Source organism: Cynara cardunculus (genome assembly GCF_001531365.2).
Source record: "Cynara cardunculus var. scolymus isolate 2C chromosome LG 5, CcrdV1, whole genome shotgun sequence".
Classification (NCBI taxonomy): domain Eukaryota; kingdom Viridiplantae; phylum Streptophyta; class Magnoliopsida; order Asterales; family Asteraceae; genus Cynara; species Cynara cardunculus.
Genome location: NC_037532.1, coordinates 6445071 through 6461236, shown reverse-complemented (window position 1 = coordinate 6461236; position 16166 = coordinate 6445071). Strand labels below are relative to the sequence as shown.

The 16166-nt window shown below is 33.6% G+C and overlaps 3 protein-coding genes across 3 annotated transcripts; 2 read left to right on the top strand and 1 right to left on the bottom strand.

Moving 5' to 3' along the window:
• The first annotated feature begins 2126 nt into the window (after positions 1–2126).
• LOC112512278 (cyclin-dependent kinase F-4-like) lies at positions 2127–3212 on the top strand. The gene is made up of 2 exons (XM_025118158.1): positions 2127–2284; positions 2378–3212. Exons 1-2 carry the CDS (start codon positions 2127–2129, stop codon positions 3210–3212), a joined length of 993 nt encoding a protein of 330 aa, XP_024973926.1.
• Positions 3213–8753: 5541 nt separating this feature from the next.
• On the top strand, positions 8754–9692 carry LOC112512277 (cyclin-dependent kinase F-4-like). Its single transcript, XM_025118157.1, has 2 exons — positions 8754–8911; positions 9005–9692. The coding sequence occupies exons 1-2, from the start codon at positions 8754–8756 to the stop codon at positions 9690–9692; spliced, it is 846 nt and encodes a 281-aa protein (XP_024973925.1).
• Positions 9693–13429: 3737 nt separating this feature from the next.
• Positions 13430–14368, bottom strand: LOC112512276 (cyclin-dependent kinase F-4-like). The gene has a single exon (XM_025118156.1). It carries the CDS (start codon positions 14366–14368, stop codon positions 13430–13432), a length of 939 nt encoding a protein of 312 aa, XP_024973924.1.
• Between the last annotated feature and the right edge of the window lie 1798 nt (positions 14369–16166).

The window sequence follows — 16166 nt, the reverse complement described above, 5'->3', positions numbered from 1 at the left end:
AGATTCAAATGACAATCACAGGTTTTTGTTGTGATGTCGTGATTGTAAGTTGAATATGAAAAATAAATAATTATTAACTTTTTTTTAATGAACAGTAATGACAATTACTAGAGTTTCAATATATACTTCAAAGACGATTTATGTAATCACTCTTAATGCAAATATATCATTTTGTTTTCTCCAACGTATGTAATTGGTAGATAGTTTTCTAATTTTACTAATCCTTTTATGGGTTATCTTTTCTTTCTTTTGCTACTCACTTTTCTTTTCCTTGTAATAAATTTCTACGTTTATACAAAAAACCATTCTCGAAACCCAAGGACGAATAGAAATCCCTTTGTAGCCATGGAGGTTCAAATGTGGTGACTCCGGGCTATCTGCAAAGCAGATGGTCGTCCTGGGATTAGTCGGCTCGCATAGCGGGTTGGATATCCAGGTTAATCAAAGAAAAACCATTCTTGCCAATATTTGGCTTCAAACATTGTTCACCATCTCCGTTACCATTAAAATGATTTTGATATCCTATCGAGTCTAACACTATCATGTCTTGGATATAACATCATCATCAAAATCACGATCTTGTTTCTAACGGTATAAATTGATTGTTCAAAAAACATTAACCTCTTAGGTTTAAAAATATCGATGAGACATGAATATACAATTTGAACCATAACTGAAAAAAAAATTAACATATCGAAAAGTGCGGTTAAAAAAAGAAGGCCTTCAAAATTGGTCGTGTTAAAACGCGAAAAGTTATCTACTGACAACCAAATAAGTAATTGTATTAACATTGAATTTATGCAGGAAAAAAGTAGCATAAAAAAATAGAAATGGCTTCAAAGTGTAAGCTAATACAACCGATTTTTTAACAGCGGCAAGAAGGCTTTTCAAGTTTCTTGGTTCTTTGGGAGGTGACCGATCTTTCATCGGCTCATCTCTTATAGCTTGGAAAACTGGCTTTGAACCTGCAATCGCCAGAAAAACCAAACAATCTATGTACACGGGGACCTCTGTGACTCTATCCCCTATTGTAATGAACCTTGGGATTTTGTCAGCCTGTAAAACGTGTACAACTTCTTGTCAGAACAAGATTGAACATGATAAAATATGACATGATAAGATGAGACCTGATAAAATGTATACAATTTCTTTCGGAATGAGATTGAACCTGATAAAACAGGACATGACAACAGACGAGACAAGATGAGACCAAACTGGATGGCCGAGACTAAGTGTAACACTCTCATTTTCGCCATCAATAACTAATGTGTAATAACTCCAAAATAATTAAATTGAAATCGTTTACGGCGAAAGACTTCAAAACAATAAATAAGTGTGCATCGTTTCGAACCCCATAGCCCGCACTTATTTTTTATTTTTATTATTTTCTTTTTTTTATTTAATTTAATTTATTAAAAGTAAATCACACAGGTTATTTCCCGCCCACACCATCGCTTCATTTTTCTCCTCCGACCGCCGGAATACTCTCTCCACCGGAATGTTTCTACCAAAACAGCTCCATCCTTTTCTTCAAGCTCGGTATCCGCATCTCATAATCCAACATCCTTCTTTAATTTCATTACTCCTACGATTCCCGATTTGGAGTCCGTATGAACATGGTGTTGAATCCTCCGTTAAACAGAATTGGTGATCATGAAGTCAGTTTGAAGTTTAACGATCGAAGGCAGGTCAGATGGAAGCATCATAATCACCGATTTTGTGGATACGAATCCTAACATGATTTCAGGTTTTCCACAGTTATATGTTTTCACTTGATTATAATGAATGTTTATGTTTAGTTGATTGCACATTTGAACTATGGAAGATTTTGTTTCCTTATTTGTGATSTAGATCTGTTTAACTGCGGAAATATCGGGAAGAACAGCTTTGGAGCCAAATCATGAAAAGGAAAGTAAATATGATCCTAAGAGAAGTATAATTCCTAAACTCTAAAACCTTCCATATCTAAACTCTTCTCAATCACTATAAATTAACACCACTTCTCAATCCTATGCTTCAACTTCTTCTTCACCATTAGGGTTTATATCTTTGCATTTGTCTATCGAAGTTTCTTACTCTTCTTCTACGTTTTGTGTGTGTTTTCTTGAGATCAGGAACTATAAACAATGGAAAAATATCAAAGAATCAGAGAAATTGGGCGGGGGTCATATGGGGTTGTCTTTAAAGCACTGAATACAGAGAATGGAGAACTGGTTGCAGTCAAGAAGATGACCGACAGAAAGTATTATTCGAGAAAAGAATGCATGAATCTGAGAGAAGTCAGGTCACTATGCAAGATGAGGAATCATCCTAACATCGTCAAGCTCAAAGAAGCCGTTGTACAAAACAACATACTGTTCTTGGTGTTTGAATACATGGAATGCTCTCTCTGGCATCGTATGAGACACMKAACAWATCCCTTCTCYGAAATCGAGATCAGAAACYTGTGCTTCCAAATCTTTCAAGGTCTTGCATACATGCATAAYGAAGCCGGCTACTTCCATCGCGACCTTAAACCGGACAACCTTCTAGTTTCCAAGGATGTGATCAAGATTGCGGATCTTGGTCAAGCTCGTGAGATCAATGGCGAACCTCCATACACCGATTACATTACAACACGCTGGTATCGTGCCCCCGAGGTTCTTCTCCATGCGCGAGCACATGATTCTTCGGTTGACATGTGGGCCATGGGTGCCATCATGGTTGAATTGTTTACCCTCCGACCATTGTTTGACGGTTCTTCTGCAACAGAGGTAATGCTTAAGATTTGCAGCGTGATCGGCACCCCAACAGAAACCACATGGAGTTTGGGAATGTATCTTGCCAATAATATCAATTATCGGTTTCCAGAGTTTCTGGGTGTGGATCTTTCCTCATTGATGCCATCTGCAAGCCCAGAAGCAATCAATCTGATTTCTACCCTCCTTTCATGGAGTCCATGCGCAAGGCCAACAGCCAAAGAGGCACTTGAGCATCCCTTCTTCTATGGGTGTTATTACCATATTCCACACCCCCAATTTGACTGTGTGACTTCGTCTCGAATGATGAGAGACCGAGCGCTACCACTGGTATTTAAAATGGCGATGCGACGGGAGATGTTGAAGCAGATCACTCGACGCCTGGAGAGTTGCTTAGGTGGGTTAAAAGGATCGGAGACTCCAACGGAAGACTTGGTGCATCATCTCCCTCCCAGAATTCCTATTCGACTTTGATGGTTAATTCAGTTGAAAGCTGTAGGTTATGGAAGTATTAGTTGAATTGCATTTAAGGTGTTAATTAAGGTGTGTTAGTGTTATCAACTCTTGTTTTGTTGCTGCTTCATTCACACCTTTTGTTTTCTTTAATGATAGAGAACGTAAAGCAAGTTATGAACTGTGATGCATCAATGAATATTTGAAGGGTTCTTAGACGGGGAAAAAATTACATGTTTCATCTCAATTTAACAACTTTTTATAAAAAAAAATTATAAAAAAATAATAACTCAATCTCATTGGTGGAATTGAATACAATAATCATTTCTCTTTTCCAATATCAAGTATTAGAGAATTCTATACATTTGGAGTTTTCTATACAATTCTCTATTTTAGAGAACAAGATAACAAAGCTATTCGAGAATGTTAGAAAACAAAAACTCATTTTTTATTTATTTTAAAAAAGCTGTTGAAGATGCTCTAACCTTTCCTCTCCCCAAGCCCCCACCTACAACCTTCTTCCTCTGACGAGCTTCCTGCCTCCATCCATCATTGACGATTGCTCTTAGGGGCCGTTTACCCAATTATTTACCCGGTAAGCGTTTACCGATAGGAGTCAACACAATGATTTATTTTGATGCGCAAGATTTTAGTACATCAAAACATGTCGAATGCAACAATTTACTGGGTAAGCGCTTACCTGAGTAAGAGTCGTCATCCTTGCTTACCGGATAAGACTCTCCATCATTCTCATCATTCTTACCCGATAAGATTTTTGGCCCTTCTTATATTCATCCTATAAGAAAATTTATCCGGTAAACATTTACCAAGTAAGTGTTAAATAAACGGCCCTTACTCCTCACTCAAAACCTCGATGAACCGTTCAAAGTGGAAGGAAACCCATGTGATCCCTATCTAACCCTCGCCATCATCACCAGATTGTGTAAATCTAGAAACGTACACCTACTACAACTATTACCAGCATGATATACATCTGTTATATTCGTACTAAAATCATATATTACTCTATAATGAGTAATAAATAAAACAAAATAAAATATTAAAGTTCATGTCATATTAAAATTCTACAAATAAAAGTATAAAACTAAGGGCATCTCCAATGGATGACACTCTATCAGAGTGTCATGGACTGCCACATCAACATTTCACTCACCATACAACTCTATCATTTTATACCCACACTTCATAACACTCCAATGAGCTTAATGGATTTTCACATCATATATATATATATATATATATATTATCTATAAATATAATTTTACCAACAAATTTAAAAATCTACTAAAAACAAGGAATAATACATTAAAATGAAAATGAAACGAAATTAAAATACATTTAATAAAAAGTACGAGACTAAAATACATCAGTTAAAAAGTACCAAAGCTAGAAAATGAAATGCTTAAACACCAAATAATTTAAATTAATGTAATGTTTTATTAATTATGTTGTTTTTATAAATTAAGAAAAACAAAAATAAAAATTAATTTATTGATTAATAAATATCATATTATAGTATATATATATATATATATATAATATCATAATTAAATCCTTACAAATTTAATTATAACAAAAAAATTAATTAGTGGGTCCCATTGACCTCCCCATGATGCGTACAATGGCCATTAACCTCCCTTCACAATGCATGATGCATGTAATGACTCCCATTAACCTCCATTGGAAATGCTCTAAAGGTGAGGAGCAGAACCGGGTACAGTGGCAGATCCCCTAAGGGGCTATGGGGGCCATGCCCCCCCTCCTATTTTGATGTCTTAATATAATATTGTGCATACTACTACAAGTTTTATAAAAATTAGAAATTTGGCCCCTTCACTTTTGATATTTAAAAATGAGAACCCAAGTTTTTTTTTTCTTTTTCAAAATGGGTTTTTCACACCTATCCAAACAACCAATATAAAAGATCAAGAGTTATCCTAAAATATAGAAACGTTCTAGAAAAATACTTTATAGGACTTACAATAATTATAGGATCAAACAAAAAAACGTTCTATCTAAAACTGTTGCAATAGGTTTATAGGATGTCTTTTTTGCATTTTAGGCATTTTTAGGCGTTTTATGCATTTTATAAAGTGTAGTATTAACTATTTTATAGAACGTTATTTGAAAATATGTTATATAAACACAAATGTCCTATAAATAGACGGTTTTACAAAACAATTCTCAAAAGTTTCATATAATAGGACACTTTATTTTAAAAACGTGTTGATTAATAAGACATTTTATTTTAAAAACGTATTAATTCATGGGTTAGAAGAGTATGTATTAACGGATTGAGATCAAATTCCATAAAATATGTTATTGAGCTCGATCAGAAGACAAAATTAAAATAGTGTAACTTATTTTAGTAAACGAACAAATCACTTTCAAGGAAAATTCAATTTAAGAATATCAAAACAATACATCAATTTTTATTATAATCACTATAACTAAATTAATTTTATAGGACACCTAAAATGTAGAAGCGTCCTAAAATATATATTATAGGTCTTAAGTTTACAGGACTAAACCAAAAAATGTCATATCTAAAAATGTTACAATAAGTTCATATGACGTTTTTATGCATTGTAACATGTTTTTTATGACGGTTTTGATAATAAAGTGTAGTATTAACTATTTTATATGATACTATTTGAAAAAGATGTTTTATAAACACAAATGTTCTATAAAAAATGGGTTTATAAGATATTTCTAAAAGGTGTCCGATAAAATAGCTAATATGACACTTTATCTTAAAGCGTCCTAAAAAACTTGTTAAAATGCTTAAAAACGTTCTATAAACCTATTGTAATGGTTTTAGATATAAATCTTTTATTTTGGTCCTATAAAACTAAGATCTATAATGTATGATGTCATATAAAACCAATTTTTTTGTAGTAGAATGATGGGACGCCATGAAAATTTCAGATTATATATATTACGTACGTAAAACACAAGGAAGCTATGATTCTAAGAGTGTTTACTTTGGAATATTATCTTGGTCGCCTTTACCCTATTTTTTAATATACAAATTTTGGTTAAAAAATCCATATATAACACTACATATTTACATGACATATTTATAAAAAAAGATTAGTTTTGGCCCCCTCGGTTATAAGTCTCGTGTTCCGCCCCTGACCGGGTACCCACTTGCGGAACTGGAACTGTCGGTTCCGGAACCGAAACCGATATGAGTGGTTCCGGTTCCTAAAATACGGAACCGATTGAGAATGGTTCCGGTTCCGATTCTCAATTTTTCGGAACTGTTGCCCACGGGGACCAGTTCCGGGTACCCTGAACCGAAACCGGCGAGTACCCGGTAAATAATAATTAATTTTATTAATTCTAAATTTAAATTAGATCAAGAACTTAAAACTCTAGATTCAGAATTTAAGATAAAATGATTCGAATTTTTCAAATTGTGTGTTTAATTGGATTCGTAGTATGTAATCGTTAAACTTTGAACCCTTACAATTATAGTATGTAATCGTTAAACTTTCAACATTTACTATTAGTCTATTATGGTTTGTAATCGTTAAACAATATTTGTAACCATTATTCCGTATAATTTGTATCATTGTTTATTTATTTAGTGTTTTTGCAATGTTTTATTTTTAAATAACAAAATTTTAATATTTTAGGAAGCATGTAACCGGAACCGATTCCCGACGGTTCCGATTCCAAAAATTCAAGAACCGCTTTAACCTGTTCCGGTTCCGGTTCCCGCCTATGCTCACCCCCAAATAAAACAATAGAAATGTTTAAAATGACAAAATGAAAAGAATATGAAAAAGTTCTTATTACAACAAATAAAATTTTGAACTTTTTGAAATTGAACTTACTTAAATTGAATAAATAAATCAATGATTTTACTATAATCAACGAACTTTCTTATTTTGAACGATTAAATTTATGAACGTTTTTTTTTTATGGAATAAGTTCTTATAGTCATAAAACAAAAGAAATATATCTATTCTTTTTCTGTGTATTAACAAATCAGTACACAAACCAATAGAAGAAATACCATTTTAATGAACCATTATTTATTTTTTAGATTCAAATGACAATCACAGGTTTTTGTTTATTTATTAACTTAAATGCTAACTCGATTCATACCGAGTTGCATTACAAAATTTATCTGACATAAATTTCTAAACATAAATATTGAACCATAATAAACATGACAGGTATCTATGCATGTCATATTTCTTTTTCTAATCTGGAACATTCTGAACCTGAGATGTATACTATAGTTAGATTTAAAAAATTCAATGAGTTTATGGTTTGTGCGTATAAAAGTATTGTTTTTATTTTATTTTTATAGAAAAAACAAAAAAATAGGCAAAAGTCTAAAATAACTCTTAATTTAACGAAGTTAACAAATTCGTTAGTTTTCTACTATGACTTGGGATCATGTGAGACCAAGAGTTTTTCGTGAGACCCGTAAGACCAATTTTCAATATTTGGATTAGATTTACAATCTGAACATTCATAATCACAAAATTGCCACGAGACTTCTCAATAATCACAAAAATGTCACCATACAATTTTAGACCATTAGATCATTAACTTATAAGATGGATCAATGAACATAAATTGGTCAAACGAATCTTACGAAAAACCATTAGTCTCGCGTAAACCCAACCCTGATACAGTCACCAAATCCACTGTATAACTTTATTAAAAAAAATTAAATCACATGGACCAAGTCCAAATTCACTCTTTTATTTATTCATTAAACAAATCACAGGCTACCCCCTTTCCCGCCAACAACATCGCTTGATTCTTCTCCTCCGTTCACCGGAAAATGGGGAGCAGTCATACTCTTCACCAGAAGGTTTCAACCAAAACAGTACCTTCGAACTCGGTATCATCTTCTATTACAGTTCACAATTCAAGAGTTCGTTTAATTTCCGACGAATTAAATTACTCAAGCAATTTCCGATTTGGAGTCGGTATGAACATGTTTTTGACTGTCTTTTAACATTCTCCGTTGACAGAATCCGTGACGAGTGAAGGCAGGTCAGATGAAAGCATCATAACTTCTGATCTCCAAAAACACCTTTATCACCGATTTTGTGGATCTCGTCGGTTACGATTTCAGGTTTTTCACGCTTATCTTTTCACTTGATTAATGAATGTTATTTTGTTGATTGCACATTTGGACCATCCTTATGCTTAATTATGGAAAGTTTTGTTTCCTTATTTATGATCTTGATCCGTTTATGAAATATCTAGGACAACAGCATTGGATATATATCAATCTTCTCATAAAAGGAAAGTACAAATAATCCTAAGGAAAATACAATTCTTAAAACCTAAAACATTCCATATCTAAAATCTTCTCAAGTAGTGAATATAAACAACAGTTCCCAATACTTTCTTCTATTTCTATGGCCGTTCTTCATCCCCTTTGCCTAAATCTGTGAAGCATCACTAGGGTTTAAGGTGATCTGGTGGTGCTCTGTATTTGTCTACCAAATCTATTTTTCTTCTTCTTCTACGTTTGTGTGTGTTTATCGAGAAAAAGGACCATAAACAATGGAAAAATATCAAAGAATCAAAGAAATTGGGCGTGGATCATATGGGGTTGTCTATAAAGCATTAAATACGGAGAATGACGAACTGGTTGCAGTCAAGAAGATGATCAACAGAAAGTATCATTCGAGTAAAGAATGCATGAATCTGAGAGAAGTCAAGTCGCTATGCAAGATGAAGAATCATCCTAACATTGTGAAGCTCAAAGAAGTTATCGTACAAAAGAACATATTGTTCTTGGTGTTTGAATACATGGAATGCACTCTCTTCGATCGTATGAGACACAGAACAGATCCCTATTCTGAAACCGAGATCAGAAACTTGTGTTTCCAAATCTTTCAAGGTCTTGCGTACATGCATGGCACGGGTGGCTACTTTCATCGCGACCTTAAACCAGAAAACCTTCTTGTTTCCAAGGATGTAATCAAGATTGCGGATCTTGGTCAAGCTCGTGAGATCAATGGCGAACCTCCATACACCCATTATGTTTCAACACGCAGGTATCGTGCCCCTGAGGTTCTTCTCCATGCACTCGAACATGATTCTTCAGTTGATATGTGGGCAATGGGTGCAATCATGGTCGAATTATTTACCCTCCGACCACTATTTCAAGGTTCTTCTACAACAGACGTAATACACAAGATTTGCAGCGTGATCGGCAGCCCAACAGACACCACATGGAGTTTGTTCAATTATCGGTTTCCAGAGTTTCCTGGTGTGGATCTTTCTTCATTGTTACCATCTGCAAGCCCAGAAGCAATCAATCTGATTTCTACCCTCCTTTCATGGAGTCCATGCGCAAGGCCAACAGCCAAAGAGGCTCTTGAGCATCCATTCTTCTATGGGTGTTCCCATATTCCACACCCCCAATTCGAACGTGTTACTTTGTCTCCAATGATCAGAAACCGAGCGCTACCGGTTAGGGTTAGATCCAGGATTTAAAGTTAGGGATAGCACCGAGTATAAATAATTATAAACGTTGTTGGATTCCTAGAACAGATGAGAGATAAATACCTTTAACAAACAAAAAACCATTACAATTTTAACTTAAAAAATCGAATTCGGCTTAAAAATTGCATTGCTAATTGTAAGGCGTAGCCAATGCCCAACGCGGTTAATCATTTACAAGCTACAAGGAATTAAAAAAAATGTTTTGTAACATAAAGAAAGGGGAGATAGCATGTGAGAGTGACGAAAATTTCGTCACTGTTGCCATTGGTATTTAAAATGCTAATGCTACGGGCGATGTTGAAGCAGATCACTCGACGTTTGGAAAGTTGCTTAAGTGGGTTAAAAAGATCGGAGACTTGTTGTATAATCTCCCAGAAAATCCGTTATACTTTTGACAGTTAATTTGGTTTATGGTATTCGTTGGTAACGGTGTACATATAGCAATTGAAATGTGGTAAATATTTGTAGATTTGACTTGAATTTGCTTGAAAGCTTTAAGTTATCAAATTATTAGTTTTATTGCATTTAAGTTGTTATAATGTGTTATTGTTCAAATAGAATTTTATCAACACTTGTTTTCTTGATGCTATCTCATGATAAAACATACATGAAAGAAAAATTCATTAATGAATAGTTGAAGGAGAAAAGAAGGGTTTAGTGATGGTGACTGAAGAGTAGTTTTGTCAGTTCCATCTAAGACTAGATACAATAAACCCAATGTGTTGATAGTTTTTAGTGTACATTAAGGTTTTCATCCTTGTAGTTTGTTAAAAACTACGATTTTTCTTTCTATGGTTTAGAAATTACGGTGTTTACCTGTTTGAGATAAAATTACCGAACAAAAAACCACTCATGATAAAACATACAGTAATGAAAAATTCATTAACAAATTAAATATTTCAGAAAATTAGAAAGTGCATACAAAGAATCATACTCTAACTAATGTACCACATCGTTGTGTGTGATTATTCATTTTATAAGTTTTGATTAAATAAGTTCATAAGTACACTAAAAAGTTGTTAAGTTGTTAATTCATTAGCACAAACAAAAAACACCCAAACCTAAAAATCACAATACCCCATACATAATCCAACTAAAAGCACAAAATCGAAACGATAGAAATTACCTTCCTCTACGGCTAAAAAACCCAACAGAAGCCTTAAGGGCCATTTATCAAATGCTTACTCGGGTAAGTGAACACCAAGTCATTTTACCTTACCGGATAAAAATGGTAAGGATTAAGAATCTTACCCGGTAAGAGTGAGACAAGGACCAAGAGTCTTACCCGATAAGTGAAGGCGACGATTCTTACCACGGTAAGCACTTACCGGGTAAATTGTTGCATACGATACCGTTTTGGTGGACTAAAATCTTATCCGGTAAGTAAATAATAGTGTTAAATTTACCGTTAAGTGCTTATCAGGTAAGTGTTTGGTAAAAGGCCCTTTAGGGGCCATTTACCAAACGCTTACTCGGGTAAGCGCTTACCAAGTCATATTACCTCATGGGATGAATATGGTAAAGACCAAGAATCTTACCTGATAAGAGCAAGACAAGGACCAGAGTCTTACCCGCTAAGTGAGGGTGACAACTCTTACCATAGTAAGCACTTACCAGGTAAATTGTTGCATGCAATGTCGTTTTGGTGAACTAAAATCTTACCCGGTAAATATATAATAGTGTTAAATTTTATTGGTAAGCATTTAGCGGCTAAATATTTGGTAAACGGTCCCTAAATTTCAATTCTTTTCTTTCTTACCCAGTTACCCTGAACTTCAATTTATATGAAGATTTTGTTAAAAATCCCTTAAGATTTATGGGTCGTTTACCTAAATGCTTACTCGATAAGCTCTTACCATTACGAGTTAACATTGTAATTTATTTTACCGTGTAAGATTGTAGTACATCAAAATGATATCGTATGCAACAATTTATCCGGTAAGCGCTTACCCGAGTAAGAGTTGTCACATTCACTTACCGAGTAAGACTCTTCATCTTTATCATTACTCTTACCGGGTAAGATTTTTGACTCTTGTCATGTTCATCGGTAAAGAAAATTATCCGGTAAGCACTTACTGGATAAACGTTTAGTAAATGGCCCCTTATCTTTCTCTCTCGATATTGTTCATAGACCAAGAGCCGGGTATGCTATTTCGTCAATTCAGCTTAGCAACTAAAGGTGAATGCCCCTGAAATGGGAAGCCTCGACAAGCTAACCTATATCCATCTAGTCGGTGTCCCAAGCCAAACACACATCTTTCTTCCATGGATATGTCGATTTTCTTGGTGTGATGCAGATGGAGAATTGGTGATGTTAGGTTAATCGTATTGTTGTAGAGAGAGAAAAGAGAAAACGGGAAGGATACTGATAATTAATAAATTGAGAATTAAACGCCATTAGTGGTATAAATTAGGAAAATTAATTGACATTAATGTTATGAATTAAAAAAACGAAAAATCAGAAAAGTTGAGTGCTCAAAATTTGAGAATACTGCATTGTGCTTTTAGTTGGATTACGTACGGGGTATTGTGATTTTAGGTTTGGGTGTTTTCTGTTTGAGCCAATGAATTAACATGTTAACAATTTTCAAATAATGTCTTATAAAGTTGATAATGAGACACTTTATATTAAAAGTGTCCTAAATTACTTATTACGACGTCAAAAAACGTCATATAAACTTATTACAACACTTTTAGATAGGACACTTTATTTTTTTGGTCCTATAAACTAAGTCCTATAAAGAGGTCTATTAGGACACTTAGAATTTCAGAGTGTCCTATAAACCCGATTTTGTTGCAGTGTGTTAACGAATTTTTCGTTCCAGTATGTCTTATCATGAGTGATTTTTAGTTCGGTAATTTTACCTCATATGAATGAAAACCGTAATATCTAAACCATAGAAAGAAAAATCATAATTTCTAACAAACTACAAGGATGAAAACCTTAATTTACTCTAAACACTATCAATAATACATTGGGTTTATTGTATCTAGTCTTAGATGGAAATGACCAAACTACCCTTCATTCACCATCACTAAACCCTTCTTTTCTCCTTCAACTATTCATTAATGCATCCAACATTCATAACTTGCTTGACATTCTTGCTCGTTAAAGAAAACAAAAGATGTAAATCAAGCAGCAAGAAAACAAGAGTTGATAACATTCTATTTGAACAAATAACACATTATAACAACTTAAATGCAATAAAACTGATACTTTGATAACTTAAAGCTTTTAAGCAAATTCAAGTCAAACCCTGATATATTTACCATATTTCAATTGCTATATGTACACCGTTACCAACGGATACCATAAACCGAATTAACTGTCAAAAGTATAACGGATTTTCTCGAAGATTGTGCAGCAAGTCTTCAATCTTTTTAACCCACTTAAGAAACTTTCCAAACATCGAGTGATTTGCTTCAACGTCGCCAGTAGCATTAGCATTTTAAATACCAATGGCAACAGTGACGAAGTCACTCTCGCATGCTATCTCCCCTTTCTTTGTGTTACAAAACATTTTTTTTAATTCCTTGTAGCTTGTAAATGATTAACCGTATTGGGCATTGGCTACGCCTGACAATTAGCAATGCATTTTTTAAGCCGAATTCGATTTTTTAAGTTGAAAATTGTAATGGTTTTTAGTTTGTTAAAGGTATTTATCTCCCATTTATTCTAGGAATCCAACAACATTTACAATTATTTATACTCGATGCTACCCCTAACTTTAAATCCTGGATCTAACCCTAACCGGTAGCGCTCGGTTTCTGATCATTGGAGACAAAGTAACACGTTCGAATTGGGGGTGTGGAATATGGGAACACCCATAGAAGAATGGATGCTCAAGAGCCTCTTTGGCTGTTGGCCTTGCGCATGGACTCCATGAAAGGAGGGTAGAAATCAGATTGATTGCTTCTGGGCTTGCAGATGGTAACAATGAAGAAAGATCCACACCCGGAAACTCTGGAAACCGATAATTGAACAAACTCCATGTGGCGTCTGTTGGGCTGCCGATCACGCTGCAAATCTTGCGTATTACGTCTGTTGTAGAAGAACCTTGAAACAGTGGTCGGAGGGTAAATAACTCAACCATGATTGCACCCATTGCCCACATATCAACTGAAGAATCATGTTCCATTGCATGGAGAAGAACCTCAGGGGCACGATACCTGCGTGTTGAAACATAATGGGTGTATGGAGGTTCGCCATTGATCTCACGAGCTTGACCAAGATCCGCAATCTTGATTACATCCTTGGAAACAAGAAGGTTTTCTGGTTTAAGGTCGCGATGAAAGTAGCCACCCGTGCCATGCATGTACGCAAGACCTTGAAAGATTTGGAAACACAAGTTTCTGATCTCGGTTTCAGAATAGGGATTTGTTCTGTCTCTCATACGATCGAAGAGAGTGCATTCCATGTATTCAAACACCAAGAACAATATGTTCTTTTGTACGATAACTTCTTTGAGCTTGACAATGTTAGGATGATTCCTCATCTTGCATAGCGACTTGACTTCTCTCAGATTCATGCATTCTTTACTCGAATAATACTTTCTGCCGATCATCTTCTTGACTGCAACCAGTTCGCCATTCTCCGTATTCAATGCTTTATAGACAACCCCATATGATCCACGCCCAATTTCTTTGATTCTTTGATATTTCTCCATCGTTTATGGCCCTTTTTCTCGATAAACACACACAAACGTAGAAGAAGAAGAAACGTAGATTTTGTAGACAAATACAGAGATCACCTTAAACCCTAATGATGCTTCACAGATTTAGGCGAAGGGGATGAAGAACGGCCATAGAAATCGAAGAAAGTTGTGGTGACTGTTGTTTATATTCACTAGTTGAGAAGATTTTAGATATGGATTGTTATAGGTTTTAAGAAGTGTAGTTCCCTTAGGATTATATGTAGTTTCCTTTTATGAGGAGATTGATTTGTATCCAATGCTGTTGTTGTAGATATTTCATTAAACGGATCAAGATCACAAATTAATAAGGAAACAGAACTTTCCATAATTAAGGATAAGGATGATCCAAATGTGCAATCAATAAAATAACATTCATTAATCATGTGAAAAAATAAGTGTGAAAAACCTGAAATCGTAACCGTCGAGATCCACCCAATGATATATCCCTACTATATTATAAAGCATTTGACAAAACTCTCAAAAATCATTTTTTATACGTAAAGTATTGTTTATTAATGTATATTACTTAAAACTCAAGATTACGAATAAGTATAACTTATTAAAGCTTCATATATGAATTTGTGTAATTAACTACAGATAAATATAATCAAATACAAGATAAACATCTTATTTTAAATATAAAAAAATATAAAATATAATTAGGATAATTATTAAGTTCTAATAGAATATTTAATTATTATCTTTATAAAATGTTATATTTATTAAACTTAAATTAAATTATAATATAAATAAATTTAAAAAATTACATAAAAATGAGAACTTTTAAATAATTGATTTGATATTAACATTGATTGTTTTTTTTTTCAAATTTTTATAATATATTTATATTTTATTCAAAAATAAAATCGTTACTGCTTTCTTAAAAAACACATAAAATCGTATTATAACATCGACAGAGACAAATATTAAAATTGAACATTAAAATCGAGATGTATCTCACTATATTGGCGCGAGTACTCTTATAGTTTGTATTAAGGGGTGTTTGGATTGCTTATTTGAAACGATTTATGTTTTTCTACAAAAGCACTTGTCAACTTATTACAAGTTAGAAGAGTTTAACTTATTCAAAAACTTCTTATTACCGGTTTGGCACGTGTATAAGTTGTTTATTCAAATACTCAAAAATGCTTATTACCGGTGCCACATCGATATAAATCAATAAGTTGTTCTTATAAGCAATCTCAAACACCTCCTAAGAGTGATTACATAAATTGTCTTTGAAGTATACTGAAATGTTAGCAATTGTCATTACTGTTCATTAAAAAAAAGTTAATAATTATTTATTTTTCATATTCAAATTACAATCACAACATTACAACAAAAACTTGTGATTGTCATTTGAATCTAAAAAATAAATAATGGTTAACTAAAATGGTATTGCTTCTATTAGTTTGTTGTACTGTGCTACTGATTTGTTAATACACAGAAAAAGAATAGGTATATTTCTTTTGTTTCATGATTGTAAGTACTGTTTATTGATGCATATTACTTAAAGTTTAATATTACAAGTAAATTGTGCATAAGTACAACTTATTAAAGCTTCATATCTGAATTCGTGTAACTAACTGCAGATAAACATTATTAAATATATGATAAACATCTCATTTTAAATATAAAAAATCTAAATAGAAAATTATTGAATTCTAACAGAATACTTAATTATTATTTTTATGTTGTCCGGTTTAAGGTCGCGATGGAAGTAGCCGGCTTCGTTATGCATGTATGCAAGACCTTGAAAGATTTGGAAGCA

Coding starts and splice junctions, on each gene's coding strand:
- LOC112512277 (XM_025118157.1), top strand. CDS start 8,754: ATGGAAAAATATCAAAGAATCAAAGAAATTGGGCGTGGATCATATGGG. Junction 8,912..9,004: donor ATGAATCTGAGAGAAGTCAA/GTCGCTATGCAA, acceptor GTTTGAATACAT/GGAATGCACTCTCTTCGATC.
- LOC112512276 (XM_025118156.1), bottom strand. CDS start 14,368: ATGGAGAAATATCAAAGAATCAAAGAAATTGGGCGTGGATCATATGGG.